General features: G+C 38.4%; 2 protein-coding genes across 3 annotated transcripts in view; both read right to left on the minus strand.

Moving 5' to 3' along the window:
- Positions 1-6,373: 6,373 nt before the first annotated feature.
- On the minus strand, positions 6,374-7,890 carry LOC117420028 (galanin receptor 2b-like). Its single transcript, XM_034033527.3, has one exon. The coding sequence runs from the start codon at positions 7,794-7,796 to the stop codon at positions 6,870-6,872; it is 927 nt and encodes a 308-aa protein (XP_033889418.1). The 5' UTR covers positions 7,797-7,890; the 3' UTR covers positions 6,374-6,869.
- A 4,293-nt stretch (positions 7,891-12,183) lies between these two features.
- Positions 12,184-16,176, minus strand: part of LOC117419400 (parathyroid hormone-related protein-like) — a 33,648-nt gene continuing 29,655 nt past the window's right edge. Inside the window, exons 4-5 of one of the 2 annotated variants that reach the window (XM_034032121.3) lie at positions 15,584-16,014; positions 12,184-12,672 (exon numbers count right to left, since the gene is read on the minus strand). In XM_034032121.3, the coding sequence (XP_033888012.1) occupies positions 15,603-16,014 (412 nt within the window). In that variant the 3' untranslated portion in view covers positions 12,184-12,672; positions 15,584-15,602. The remainder of the gene's footprint in view (positions 12,673-15,583; positions 16,015-16,176) is intronic. The other variant, XM_034032120.2, reaches the window with a different exon arrangement.

A 16,176-nucleotide genomic window follows, 5' to 3' on the forward strand; every position in this document is an offset into this window, starting at 1 on the left:
CGGAGGACAACGCAGCTCTGGGCAGCTTACAGGCAAGCCCGCAGGCGCCCGGCCAGACCACAGGGGTCGCTGCTGCGCGGTGAGCCGAGGACACCCTGGCCGACCTAACCCTCCCTCCCCCCGGGCGACGCTCTGCCAATGGAGCGCCGCCCCCTGGGAGCTCCCGTCCACGGTCGGCTGTGGAATAGCCTGGACTCGAACCGGCGACGTCCAGGCTATAGAGCGCATCCTGCACTCTAGCGAGTGCTTTTACTGGATGCGCCACTCGGGAGCCCGCACACATGTATTTTTATTATAAAGCATGATATATGGTACTACACTAGGTTAGAAAATCTCATGTCTGCAAGCCATGCTTTCAGGTAGTGCATTTCCTTGGTCCCCACCCTGCCCCTTCAACTTCTGTCCTGTAACGGGATATTCACACAATAGTGTTTACTCGCTGTGTTTTCGAGGGTAAAAAAATCGAACCTATGAAATTGAATATTACCTTTCACATTTGAGTGTAATTGCTGTGAAAAAAATGCAAAATTCACTGCGAACAAAAAAACTGAAACAGGTTCGATTTTTGAATAAAAAACGCCACGATCACAACACTGTCCTGCTAAATTTGGATATAATCTGAAGGAAAATATGGATCAGGTGCAAGCTGCTGCATGGTTATTGCTCTGAAAGAGAAGAATGTGGATTCACCCTATAATAATGAAACCCTAGGGAGTACCATCGTCTTGTGCAAGAGCTGAAATATACTGTATATTTATATAATCACAAATTGTGTTATTGGTAACAAATAATCTCAACAATGTTGTTGGCAACAAAATTTGAAGTACAAACGCTAAACGCAATCATGTCGATGCATCCTGATGTTTATTAAAAAAAAAAAAAAAATACATTAAACAGGAAGATGGTACTGTCAATGCAGATGTAACAGACAGCACAGTCAGACAGCACGGACGGTTTACATTATTGAAAAAAATACACGTATACTAACCGTTTTAGACCGTTTAATTTTCTATAAATACAATGCCACTTACCTGCTTATGCTACTGGATATAATTAGATACGTGATTTTGTTTTGTAGTTCAGTCTATATTTAATAATGGCCCGCGGTATCTCATGCACTTTCGAGAAGCTACCACCCAGACAACGCACAAAAATCTGTGGTCAAAACAGTGTGTTTATTTTAACATACCAATAGTGCTTACTTTCCCATTTTGCTCATATTGTACCATAATTTCTGTTTGTATTTTTCATCAAGATATTTCTTGTGCTGCTTATCATAAAGAACAAGATAATATGCACTGCTGTAATCTGATGTTCCCCCGTCTTGCCTGTAATATTTGACATGCAAGTCTGAATACAAAAATAGCAGCGAAACATTGGGTGTAAAAAACGCTGTAGTGTGATTAGCCCTTAATTCACCAACCAGCTGCTTCCACTGCCTGGCATGCTTTCAGCCAGTAACATGCTTTGACCCAGAAGACACTGCTGAGGTGAAATGACCCTGCAAGTGCAGGCCCAACAGAATTCTTCAGAGGAAACCAAGAAAACAGAGAACTTTCTTTGACCTAATATTTTAAAATTAAAATGCATGGTTTTTTTATATATATACTATGAGTTTTCAGAACTGCAAATTTGGAGACCTATGTAGCTAATGGAAGTGCAAAACAAGTAAGATCTAATTGTTTTGTTGGCAACAATCACGCACCCAAAGTATTGTTTCAGAGAAGATGCTATGAAACGATCTTGTGATCGTTGTTGAAAGTGTAAGATTAGCATTGCTCAGCTATCTCTGACTTGTCTAGCTGTAGCTGTAGCGTATGGCCCAAGCACGAATACTGAAGCCATATAAAAGTGGCTATGATAAACTGGGTTACACTGAATGTAAAACCACTGCACAAAAAGATGAATCCTGCTGATCATATTCCATTACCCTGTCTTACCCACAGGGGTCAACATTATTTATACAAGCATTGCCTTCCTGTTTGAGCGGATCACATGAGGGTGTGTAGCTGGTAAGTCAATCAGTATGTTCTGCACACTGCAATATGCCACATTTGTGTATGTATATTGTGTTTACATGCTATAGAACATGCCATTCCTCGTTTACACGTAACTTTGGTAGTATGATTAATACTAAATCCCGCTAATTAACACACATGGGTGGAAGTTCCATGTAAACAAATAAGGTTCAGTGTCTTTCTTTTGGGTGAATTCCATCAGAAGTGTATAGCTGTTGGTTCAGAGCTGTTGGGTATTCTTGAAAAAGGGAAAACTTTTTTTTAACTAATTTTGAGAAAATTATTATGTATTTATTTCTTAGCAGACGCCCTTATCCAGGGCGACTTACAATTGTTACAAGATATCACATTATTTTTACATACAATTACATTCTTTTTTACACATTATTTTTTTTACATACAATTACCCATTTATACAGTTGGGTTTTTACTGGAGCAATCTAGGTAAAGTACCTTGCTCAAGGGTACAGCAGCAGTGTCCCCTCCGGTCAAGAGTCCAGAGCCCTAACCACTACTCCACACTGCAAAATAGTAATTTGTTGGCCAATTCATCTCAGAAGAATCTTAAATTTAAAACAATATTATGGGGGGGGGGGGGGGGCAACACCATAGGCTTACCTATAGCAGAGCTATCATTTTGATTTAATTTATTATTATTTTATTATTTATTTCTTAGCAGACGCCCTTATCCAGTCGTAAACAAAATACATTTCAAGAATCACAGTACAAGTATTAATACAATTAAGAGCAAGCTAAAATACAATGACTTTGGTTCTAGCAAGTACAAGTATATGACAAAATATGATTCAATAACGGAGCAGATAACAGTGTCAGTGGTAGTTACATCAGGATATAATTAAATATAAAATACTACAGATTAAATTACACTTAAAATAGGGAGCAGATAAGAGCAAGTAAAGCGCATTTAAGGAAGAGTGATAAGTGTCCAGTGGGAAAAGAGGAGTTCTACGGGTGCTGTCTGAAGAGGTGAGTCTTGAGGAGGCGCCGGAAGGTGGTCAGGGAATGGGCAGTCCTGACATCTGTAGGAAGGTCATTCCACCACTGCGGGGCGAGGGTGGAGAAGGAGCGGGCTCTGGAGGCAGGGGAGCGTAGAGGAGGTAGAGCCAGTCTTCTAGTGCAGGCGGAGCGGAGAGGTCGAGTGGGGGTGTAGGGAGAGATGAGGGTCTGGAGGTAGCTGGGTGCAGTCTGGTCAAGGCATCTGTAGGCGAGTACATGAGTCTTGAACTGGATGCGAGCAGTGATCGGGAGCCAGTGGAGTGAGCGGAGCAGTGGAGTTGCATGGGAGAAGCGAGGCGGAGAGAAATTTAATTTAACTTTTTAAATTTAATTTAACTTTTTAAATTTATGCCTTAAAGTCAATATTTAAAAAAAGGATTATGTTTTATTTTTCCCCGCCTTTTTTAAAAAGACAATTAGATTAAAAAATTACATTCTATGATCTAATTTACTTTTCACTGTAAGAATACATGGAACTGGATCCTGGGATGTAGAGTTTGGAGCAATAAAATAAACCATGAAAACCTGCTGAAATCTTTTTGTTTTCTTCTTTTCTTGTGCTTGATACAATACACACAAGTAGGGTAGGGCAACATGCATGCACCAAAAGAGAAACCCTTGTTCAATAAAAATAAGAGCCCCATTCTGATGTGGGTCAGCTCACATCGAGTTGGGAGGATAAGGTAATTGTGGCTAACAAAAAAAAAATCCATTAATCTTTCCCATTTTGCACTTTCATTAGTTACAAAGGTCTCACATGTGCAGTTTTTAAAGTAATACAGGTGATAGGACATGATATCTGGTACTACTCTAGGTTAAATAAATTTCTGTTTGCAAGACATTTAGCCCCGGCAATGTCTTTTCTGTCGAAGCATGTTACTGGCTGAAAGGTTATCAGTCATTAGGTGAAGCAGCTGATTGGTCAATGACAGTAAAAGGGGATGGAGACAATTTTACCCTGCAAGTGAAATGACCCAGGAAGGATTAGACAGCTAAAAGTCTGTGGCTTGCAAACAGATTTCTTTAACCGAGTGTAATTTTCTCTAGTGCACATACATTCATTGTATAGGTTTCAAATTTGCATTTTTGAAAGAAACTGCACGTTTTTTAGCAGACATGTATTTGAAATTGTCTTGGACTTCCTGGGTCATTTCACCTGGAGGGTGAAATTATCCCCACCACTTTACTGTCAATAATCAATCAGCCAATTCCCCTATTGACTGATATCCTGTCAGCTTTCTGTGCACACCAGTCCTCCCCTCAGCAACAACACTGACCAAGCAGTGTAGCAGGATTGATTCAAATGCAAACACAGAACTTAGTTTCTGCGTCTCTGTTGCTGTGTCTGCGGTTGCTATAGTATTTGTGCTACAAACCTTTGTTATGTCACACGGATGTCCATTTGTTTTTCGTACATCATGTTTTTTTTTTAAATCAATCAATGGTTTTCCCAATAAAACTGACTGGAACCATTGAGATAGCTTTTGAATGTTGCCAGGCATGATATTAAAACAGTAAGGCCTGAAGTTGGCATAATCCAAACATCGATTTCAGTTGCTCAGTAATGTTATCTTTTGCAAATAAGGCAAGGTAAACGTTTTCCTAACGACATGTGTTGCTTTGTGTATTTTGACTTAAAAAAATATTACAGTGCATCCTAGTTTTTTTATAAAAAAAAAATATTTAGAATGTCTGTGACAGAGATCAAATGACGCTTGGTGTTATAGCTCCCTCCCGACCTGTGAGGGCACTGGGTAAAGGGAACAGAGTGCCCTGGACTAAAAGGCATGACACTTTATTCCCGTGGGTAGGAGGAAGTCACCCGGCTAGAAAAGTGATGGAGCTACGGTACCCAAACTCAATGACCCGGATGGGAAACGGCGTGGCATCCGCGGATTGGAGAAGCGGATGTGCTCGTTAACCAAGGGGTCATGAGGGATGGTATAAAATAGGGGCATAGCAAAGTAATCTGTTCCTTTGTAAATGGTTGGATTTGACCTTGAAGAAATACCGTGCTGTACTAAAAAACGTGAGTGTTTGTTTTGTGTTGTTAAGTGTCGGCTGTAACTGACATCACTTTTCACCTCTGCATTTCACGGAGTACTGTAAATCACATCACTAGCACCTAATTTCACTCACGGTCTTGTGTTTGTGTTTAGTGTTGGTGTGTGTAAAACCTGGACTTTTTGGTCGCGGGTCAAACCTGGGGATTACAATTACGAATAATACACGCTGCTGTATCACTCCAACATTTATTATTTACTGGGCTCTGGACATTTTCATTCATTAATAAAACACCCTTGCACCTGAAAGCAATTGTCTGTGTGATTAATCCACTTTGCACTGCACTCACCTGTATCCACTCGCCACTTTGCCAGAATGTCCAATTATGTTCCCTCACAGCAATAATTCCCCACAAACTGAAGGTCAGGGGATGTCCTTCAGTCGCACGCCAAAGCCTTTGCTTCTTTACACCCAGGAGTCCCAACTGGTTTTGCCTCCCTAACCCACGGAAGCACCAGAGCCAGCACACTCTGTGTCTTGTTATTTCTAAATCTTTTTAGAATAGTTTTTTTTTTCTTTTCAGAGAAAAAGTTGCTAAATAATTAGTTTTGAGAATCTATCCCTATAAAATAATGAAAGATTGGAGTAATGGTTTGAAAATATGCCCGTATTTTTGCTTTGTTCGCTGTCATCGTCAATGGGCAGCCACTAACGCTGATTTGTATTTTAGGGTATGCTAGTTCTTTGCTATTCAGCACCTTTAAAAGTATTTTAGTAGCGAAGCTGGTAATGGCAATGGAAAATGGAAAATGTAATAAATACTATTGCTTCTGAAAATTATTAGGATACATTTGCAGCACATAGTAGGGGCAGCAGTGTGGAGTAGTGGTTAGGGCTCAGGACTCTTGACCGGAGGGTCGTGGATTCAATTCCCGGTGGGGGACACTGCTGCTGTACCCTTGAGCAAGGTACTTTACCTAGATTGCTCCAGTAAAAACCCAACTGTATAAATGGGTAATTGTATGTAAAAATAATGTGATATCTTGTAACAATTGTAAGTCGCCCTGGATAAGGGCGTCTGCTAAGAAATAAATAATAATAATAATAATAATAATAATAATAATAATAATAATAATAATAATAATATATTGGGCTTACTATGTTATCATTTGAGTGGAAAGAATACAGACAAAAATATACTAGATACATATAGCAATTCTAAAATGGCAGGACATTATTAGAAGGTGAGATGGACAACTCATGCTTTAATACAGAAAGTCAGGATGGAAAGAAGTTATTATTTACATTAATAAGTTGACTCCATAAAATCTTGCTTAATACTTGCTAACAGTTATGTTTTTACAGCACAGAGAATTTAACAGGCACATGCACAAATGCTTCCAGGACAATGCAATGTTTTCTTCATACTACAAAAGGCTTTAGAAGCATCTACAAAAGGCTTCTTCACACAGGTTATATTTTTAAAAAAAATCTCAATAATGATTTTAACAACTGAAGACATTAAAGCTATTCACTCGGTAGTTATGCTTCTGATCATAGAACTTACATACATGGTTTGTACAATACATGAGTTAGATACTTAACCTAAAGGCTTAACAGAAGCAAATTTAATAAGTAGTGTGGTACAAAATAGTATTAATGCATTTGCAGCTGGAGATTTAGGTTCATATACCTTCATTTAAGAGTCCAATTTTCAAAAACAAAAAAATGATTCAAAGAAAAAACAAACCCTTTTTACATAGGAAATTACATATCTAGACATTCTCAAATGAAGACATTCTGCCTGGCCGTAAATCTTTTTTGGTGTGCTCAGTTGGTCTGCAAGCTCTCTGTCACGCTAATGATGTGAGGCTGCACTTTGGTTTTTTTGCAGTTCAGAAGGCATCTGACCCTTTTGTGCCGGTACCGCTTGGACAGCAGGACATACAGCACCGGGTTTACACAAGGGTGCAGATTCTGGAGGACGGTGCAGATGAAGTAGAACATGTCCCAGGCTGGTCTGTGGTGGTACAGTCCTAGATAGACGCACAGCTCCAGCACGTAGCCTGGAAGCCAGCATACTGAGAAGGTGGCGGCAGCAAGGAAAATCAAGATGGAGGCTCTGCGGGTGTTCCTGGAGCTGGCCAGGGACATCATGGGACTCTTGTGGAGGAAGAGAGCCAGCCGGATGTAGTTGAAGGCAATCACCAGCATGGGCAACAAATAATAGAGAATAAACTGGCCCAAGACCACCTGGTAGTGGTGTTCCTGGATGGTGGGCAGACAGTAGGTGAAGTTCTTGATGGCTGCTGTCTCTTTGGTGGCGAAGATCCGGAGGGGGAAACTGATGAAGAAGCTCAAAGCCCAGACCAGGACCAGCATGAAAATGACCAGGTTCATCTCTGGGGGCCGATGGGGTTTAATGATGATCATGGCCCTAGCGATGGAGACGGCACAAAGGGAATAGGTGCTGGCCGCCAGGGAGAAGGCTAGGATGAACTGGTAGATCTTGCAGAAGGTGTTCCCCAGCGACCAGCTGTAGCTGACGGCAGACTGGAGCGTGAAGGGCACCAGCAGCAGGGTAAGGAAGTCTGCCAGTGCCATGCTCAACAGAAGCAAGTCAAGGCGGTTCTTGCGGAAGGAGTTGTATCTGGCGAAGAGCAGGAACACCAGAAGGTTGGCGCAGAACCCAATCCCCAAGATCACACCGCAGGTACAAGCGAATATGAGCCCGTAGTCATTGACAAGGCTCTGCATGGTCACTGTAGTTTTTTTTTTCTCTTTACTGTGTCTTACTGTCCCAGTGATGGTCCAATAGATTTATATTAAATATTCCTAACATTCACCGGGGGAGCAGAATAAACTATACTAAACTATACTAAAAAAGAAAACATAGTCCACTTTAAAACTGAAAGAAATTACAGGCACCGATCAAAGTGGTTTCTGTGTCTCTGATACTGATTTCACATAAATGCACACTAATAATAATAATAATAATAATAATAATAATAATAATAATAATAATAATAATAATACATTAAAATTTGCAACACAATGTTAACTCTTTTTTATCCTCTTTTATTATACCTCCCTTTGATGTTTGACATCATAAAAACAAACTATTACTTAATCCCCAATGTATTCATAATTTATGTGTAAAAACTACAGTTATCATGGGTCTTTGCTTTATGTATCTGTGCTCTCACTTTGTGTTATTTTTTAAATGTAAGATCTATTTCAGTTAAATAATTCCAGTTGAAGGTAAAATAGCTGCCTCAGCTACATTTCCATACAAGTCTTACTAAATATTCAGCTGGTGTCCAGTTTCCATTTCTACATTTGCAAAAAATAAATAAACAATTTTCATAAAAATAGAAAGAAAAACAGCATACTAAATACCAGTAAGGAGCTTCTGCTGAAAATTCCCTGTGATTCAAAACCAGACCATCTCATCCCTTCATTATCATAGAAGTCTTCTGTAGATGCACAGAGCTAAAGGCTGTATCCTGTAATTTTACAATAGGTTATATGAGTGATTCCTTTTAGCACAGTATTGCATCAGAAAGGTAAATACAGTGCATCATTTCAAATCACTCATGCACCACTGAAATTAAAGCGCCAGCATTCTTAACCAAGTCTACAAACTCAAACTGCTTTCTGAGCTGAAATTGCAGGACTGTATTTATCTCAAAGGAGGACAGCAAATAGGCCGTACCCTCTGGAACATTTATAGTGCTATACCTATGGTAAAAGCAATAATGAAAGCACAGTAAAGCAGGGACAAACTATTGCAAAACATTTAGGGGTAGATGTACTAAAGTGTTGAGTCTGTCGCAATCGTTTTTTGTATCGTATTTGCGCTTTAGCCTTAAATATGTAATTCTGAGCGTTCCTGCAGAAATTCACAGAAACAGGGTAGATATAGTGCAAATGAGGAATCAAAAATATTGTAATGAGATGTACTAAAGCTGCGGGCAATTGCGACACTTACAATTGCAACCATTTGTTAAGAACTTTTGAAAGCATGTTTTAAACAGTTGCAATTGTTGCTGCCATTTCCCAGTCCCATTTTTCTTGTGTGTTGCCAGTTGTGCTCAATGTATTTGAGACGGACACCCAAGTACCTCATTTTCACTAAAGTCAGGGTGTACTTACAAGCCATGAAAACAAATTTCTCCGACATTTCTGGTTTTCCCAGTGTGTTGGGAGCAATAGACTGCACACATGTGCCGCTAAGATGACACAAATAATATTTAAATGAGTATATTGCGGCTGTCTTCATTAACGTATTTTTTCTTAGTACATACGACAAAATGTGCACTTTGCAAACTGTCGTAACGAAAATGCAAATTGTGGTATGTTTGCGCTGCGACTGGCCCATCTTAATACATCAACCCCTAAGTATTGTAAAACAAGTAAGAGAAAAGGATTGACCAAACCTTATCAGAAATGTAGGCTTTTGCCACAGCTGCCTCAGTTTTCAGTTGATCTATCAAGAGAGATAGGCAATCAAAGAGTCAAACAAATATTGCTCTTGTTGTCCTTGTTGAAGAGGACAAACAAATAGCGAATGGCGGATTTTCACGACTTTTGCATCCTGTAACTCATAATATATGTCAGCGTCAGGAATTCAAATAATTCTCAAAAATGCAGTTTTGATTTATTGAAGTCACTTCTAAACAAAAGGTACAGCTGCTAGCCACCAGGGTATTGCGTGTGGAATGTGGAATACTAACGTTAACGGGAGATAATAGGAGGTTGTGGGGTATCATGCCTTTCCATGCAATACCTAAAGCATTATTCAGCATTACAGCCTGAGAGTCGCAGGCTACACTGCTTCTTTACACAGTTCCAAATAGAGGTTCTTTTTGGCACAGAGAGAGTTATATACTTTTAGCAACGTGTCTGCTACCATGGTTACGCGTTTGATTTGCAGAGTACACATCTGACTGATAAAACGGCTTTTACCTGCCTTTGTTAACGACCTCTCTGCAGCTCTTTGGTGCATAATAAGACCGGACATGCACTCAATAAACTGCAATCAAGACAGGGAGTCAATGAGGCGATAGGCTTGTTTTTCCGTACATTTTTTTTTGGTTGTTTAATGGAAATATCCATAATGTCCTGAAGCCTGGCCTTAGTTAAAAGGACAATACGTGTGTAAACTGTGCCATTAACTTTCAAAGCTGGTAGACATTTAAGCGAAAATATGTACACCTGCCATACCACTGTCAGTGTAGGTTACCATGGACGGCCAGGACAGCACAAACAGATAATGAGGAGTCTGCAACAGTGTTTAACAATATACAATTTACACCAACGTATATCATTTATTATGACATACATACGTTTATCACCCTTCACATATTCCCATATACATTATCTGTCTTTCCCCGTATACGCTGTTGCCTTACTTTACTCCATCCATTCTCATGTAACCAATACAATATATAGATTAGAAGTATTTCAGAAACAAAGCTTTCAATATAGTCTGTTTGATGAATCTGAAATTATTATTTCTTGTGATTAGTTTGCATCTTTTGGTATGCAGATACACTCCGTAGCTCCAGCCAAGTTAGACTAAAGGATGGTGGAAACTATCCTGAATACGTATCCAGGGCTGAATTGTAGGGGAACTCTAGGGTATCGTCACAGCTATCCCACTTGCTTTAGCACCATTCAAAATATTTTTTTGTGGCCAGTTCTAAACACTCTCACATCACTTACAAAACAAATGTGTAATATCTGTCGATTTATTAGGAGTGTTTATAATGAAAAATGATAATAAAACCTGTCTATAACAGTTGAAAGGGTTGATCTGCAAAGTTGATTGAATTAATCCAAATGGGCTTAAATAAACATTGCTGAAAACAGTACCTAACGTTTTGTGAAAATAACGTGTACTGTATGTTTGAAGCAACTGGCTCTTCACAGAGCTTTAACACAGGAGTTGTTAAAAGAATGTTTTGGGGCAGCAGTGTGGAGTAGTGGTTAGGGCTCTGGACTCTTGACCGGAGGGTTGTGGGTTCAATCCCCAGTGGGGGACACTGCTGCTGTACCCTTGAGCAAGGTACTTTACCTAGATTGCTCCAATAAAAACCCAACTGTATAAATGGGTAATTGTATGTAAAAATAATGTGATATCTGTAAAATGTGATATGTTGTAACAATTGTAAGTCGCCCTGGATAAGGGCGTCTGCTAAGAAATAAATAATAATAATAAATAATAATAATGTTTCACAAAGTCTGTTTTTATGAATAAAAATAAAGTTTGATTTCCATGAAACTGTTGTTAATGAAACCACAAAAAGTCCAGAACATTAATACTGTATTATTAATAAAAAACATTCTTTAAATAACTCATGAGTTCAAGTGTTGTGACTAGAGCCCAATATGTTGCATCACTATGTCAATGCACTGTTTAAAACAAATATGAATGTGAAGCACTTGGTAACTGAGTGTAGGGAAGTTACTTTAAAAAAAAAATTCCTTACAGTTACAGGTTACATGAACAAAATGGTAACTAGTTACGTTAACTTATTACTTTGATCAAATTGTAATCAGTTACAGTTATAAATAGTTACTTCTCAGGCACAGTTTACACTTTACAGACCTTTTACTTTTTCAGCTTTGTTCAGGCTGCAGCTTGAAATATTATTTGAAGAACAAGCTATCAAACTCACTTGTTCCCTCCTATGTCGCCATTTTTTAGCAAGGTGATATGAAAAGCTTGTTCATGTAACATGTAAGGTTTGGCTAACACTGCTGCAGCGCTTTCTGAGTCCCATGTTATACATTAGTTGTAGTCCTGTTTTTTAAATGTAACTCAATGTTACAAGTTATTTTTTCACATAAAATCTAATGCGTTACCACATTTAATTTCTGAGAAAGGAACCATTACAAGTCATTGAAAAATGTAATCAAATTACATGAGTTACATGTTATGTGTTATTATTATTATTATTATTATTATTATTATTATTATTATTATTATTATTATTATTATTATTTATTTCTTAGCAGACACCCTTATCCAGGACGACTTACAATTATTACAAAATGTTACTCCTCAACACTGATAATTAAACACATAAAAAAAACAAAAAAACACTAAAAACTACAATTTATTGTACATCAGAATATGTTTTTCTGTAAAGTTGTTAGAGAAAATGGAGAGAGACAGAGAAAGGAAGGATCAGATAATACTATTTTCATATTCATCAGTCAACCACAAAAAGAGAACACTTTATTATAAGTTCAATTAACAAAAGTACTTGATATATATATCTAAAGTGCATTATGTTACAAAAATATAGGTCAGCAGCACCATGATACATTAACAAAATAAATACACCATTCAAACAAAATAAATATGGCAAATCTGACATTAATAATCGGCTTAGTTATGGCAAAAAAAACAGAAGAAAAGTATTCACAAAAAAGACAAAAATCTGCAGCTCCACGGAGCAATGCAAAACTTTTTATTAATATTATAATTAATATTATTAATATTCTGATGCGTTTCAAATATGTACAGACAATAAATATTTTCCCTAATACTTTACATATGCTCACTATTACAGAAGACTGCAACAGGTTTTTTGAGGTGTCCCAACGAAATATCCTCAAATACCTAAAAAGAAAACAAAAAAAAAAGATGCAATATATTTTTTACTCTGGTATTTTCCAAACAAATATCTTATACAGTAAAATATATTAATTTAAACCCTGATTATCTGTCAGACAGTCATTTAAAATGTTAGTATGGGCAAATTTACTGTGCAAAGGACAAGGGTTATAGATGGGAATTTGTCAACAAGTGATGATCAAACTACTTCCTCTGGAAGTAGTTTTAACTTTAGTACCATGTGTATAAAATCTGTTGGTGGACCATTTGCTCATTTTAAGGTCATTTTTCTTCTTTGCTTAAAAAGTTTTTAACGTGAGCACCGCCTTTAAACAATTTCAGTCTCCAGTATATTGTTTATAATTATGATGTGATTAATATTTAAACATGATACTTTAAAGGTGGCATTCATATTCAAAAACTGATGCAAAGCAGGAACATTTTACTTAAAATAAGCACAATTGCACAATGATTCAATAACCATGAAAAAAAATAAGCATGTGACAATAGACAACTTAATTTCTGCAAATATACCTTATGGTAGTTTCATTAAAGGTGAAACAACGTCCATGGTAAATATTTTGATTTTAGCCACTGCAAATTGTATAGACCCTTGTCCGTTTCCATGGTGCACTTTTAAAAGAAAAATAACACTGGAATTCAGCCCAGTTAAGGCTGTTTCATTATAAAACATATATGGTAGTTTTTTTGGACTACACTTACATGGAGGCATTCTAGGTCCCAGCACCAAACAAAAACTACCAGTGTGGATTTCTAATGTATTACCTTAAATACCTCTAACAGAACCATTCATTTAAAATAACACATATTGCACAGTAGTGCGGATACAGCAGCACAATGTCCTCATACTATTACTATTACTATTGTGATGCCATGGATTACCAGTGTGTATTGTACATGATATTTATGCAGGTTCAAATATGAAAATAAGACCCAGGTGGCACTACTCTACCATCTTAGCTGCTACTATTGTCCACTAGAATGAAACCAGTGTGCATTGGTTGGCATGGTTTAACCCACGCCCATGGATTGGTTTAATATACTTTGTTACACTTTTGCCATGCAGATTTCTGTAAGGGGTGACTAAAATTGCTGTTAAACTTTCAGTTTGGGGTTTTAGTGTATAGTGTGGCAGTACAGTTGCAAGTGCATTCTATTGGAATTTAAATCTGTATTGAAGTGTGATTCAAACACATTTTCAGTCATACTGGCCCACATACATGTATTATGATTCTGCCCATTTTCATTGATACAGTATTTGGGCTGGGGGGAGAGCACCAGTGTTTAAACAAATTACACGCAACAACAAGCTGAAAAACTTTACCAATGAAATCAATTCCTGAGGTTTTAGGATTGAAATTGGGTTTGAATCATAGCCTTTGTTTATGTTGGATCTCAAAATATATTCTTATGACTTACATGGAGCTAATACAGTTTTGTCCCAGAAGATGGTGCTGTTGTAAAACTAAAGCTGTTCAAAAAGTTGGTAAAAAACTGAATAAGTCAAAGTAAAATAAATAAATAAATAAAAACACAGCTAGTTAGATGAGAATCGCCACACACATATTTCTTTATATAGGCCTATACTTTAAAATATGTGCATGCAGTGCTTACTATATGTAATATCCCAAGAGTTATAGTCTGGTCCTGTATGACAGTATTAAAACTGTTTACTACATTTGAATTTATTCAAACGTCTGAAACAATACTGTGCCTCCATATCTGATTCAAATTAGGACACTAAGCAAGGCCGCTGCAGGATTCTTGTCCTTGTTTTAAGGACACTGAGCAAGGCCGCTGCAGGATTCTCATCCTTGTTTTAAATTAGGACACTGGACAAGGCCGCTGCAGGATTCTTGTCCTTGTTTTAAGGACACTAAGCAAGGCCGCTGCAGGATTCTCGTCCTTGTTTTAAGGACACTGAGCAAGGCCGCTGCAGGATTCACGCCCTTGTTTTAAATTAGGACACTGGGCAAGGCCGCGGCAGGATTCTCGTCCTTCATTTAAATTGGGACACTGGACAAGGCTGCTGCAGGATTCTCGTCCTTCATTTAAATTTGGACACTGAGCAAGGCCGCTGCAGGATTCTCATCCTTGTTTTAAATTAGGACACTGGGCAAGGCTGCTGCAGGATTCTCGTCCTTGTTTTAAATTAGGACACTGGGCAAGGCTGCTGCAGGATTCTCGTCCTTGTTTTAAAGACATTCAAATTTTGGGCTGTGAGGATTCGTGGAATACAACAACTTCTTGCAGATGGTTATAATGATGTAAATGAGAATCATTCCACTGTAAAACATAGCAGCTTGGCAATGCAAGGCAAGCATACCGGTCCCCCATTTCAGTAAAGCAGGGTGACAGCCCAGCACTTATTCTAAAGGTTTTTTTTTATTCAAGCGTTTTACTGGATTATTAAAAGTCATAATATTACAGTTTTGCATTTGTTATCTAAGGGTGTGCACCTCTCCCTGAAACATTCAGAGGGGATAAATGATCCCCTTTAAAGAAGTGAAACATGTTATTTTATACAAAACTAAACACCAAACTACAGAGTAGATAATGTAATGTCTTTTTAACACTCTTTCTAAAGTAAACTGGAGTAAAAAAACAGTAAAAAGGCTGGTTTCACAGACCCTGATTAGCACTCATCTTGGACTACAGCACCTAATGTTATTTTAGGTATGGTTAGTACTAATCAGGGTCTGTGAAACCAGTCTAAATACCTAAATAGGTGGGACTGACATGGAAGGGTGGACTGCTCTATACTCATGTACCTTTAGAAGGAAATATATTGGAAAAGTTTGACTGCACAATGATGTACATTCAATGTCTTTCACCCAAACCTGCCAATTACAACCTTTACTAAACATTCATTTTCTGGCCATAGTTAGCAGCTTACCTTTATCAGAGGTTTCCCCCTAGTGTAGGAGCTCTCCCAGGCTGAAGTATGGGGCCCATTCCAGGTTGTATCCACTGCCAGGCTCCCAGAGACTTATTGAGCGTGCTCTCCTTTTCTTTTTGTCGTTTTCCCGGCGTTTCCCCGACCGGCCCTTCTTCTTCTTGCCATTGGCTTTAATGGGCTGGTCCTTGTAGATCTGTGATTTGTTGGTCTCCTGTGGCAGGTAGGTGCCCTCCTCCTCCACCCCCAGGCCTATGGGATAGTTCTTGGTGCTGCCCGCTGGCTTGGGGTTGGTGGTACGGCTGGGCAGCTCCCGGATCTCTGCAGTGTGCACTTCATCGAGAAGGTTCTGCAGCCAGATCCGCCTCTGCAGCTCCTGGAACGACCGGCCCTTGTCATGCAAAAGCTGGTGCTCCGATACTGCTCTTCTCCTGAGGGGGCAAGCCGGGAGAGAGATCAACTCACAAGCAAAGGTATTACTAATAAGGATCCATAACATCAAACATTCATTGGAATTTTAAAGTAAAACTATAGAAGAAACTTTTTTTTTTTTTTTTTTAATAATTAGTTTTACTTTAGACGCAGTGTTAATT

Source organism: Acipenser ruthenus, chromosome 14 (genome assembly GCF_902713425.1).
Source record: "Acipenser ruthenus chromosome 14, fAciRut3.2 maternal haplotype, whole genome shotgun sequence".
In the NCBI taxonomy this organism is placed as follows: domain Eukaryota; kingdom Metazoa; phylum Chordata; class Actinopteri; order Acipenseriformes; family Acipenseridae; genus Acipenser; species Acipenser ruthenus.

Bases quoted from the DNA above. Each gene is read 5' to 3' on its own strand.
- LOC117420028 (XM_034033527.3), bottom strand. From the start codon at position 7,796: ATGCAGAGCCTTGTCAATGACTACGGGCTCATATTCGCTTGTACCTGC.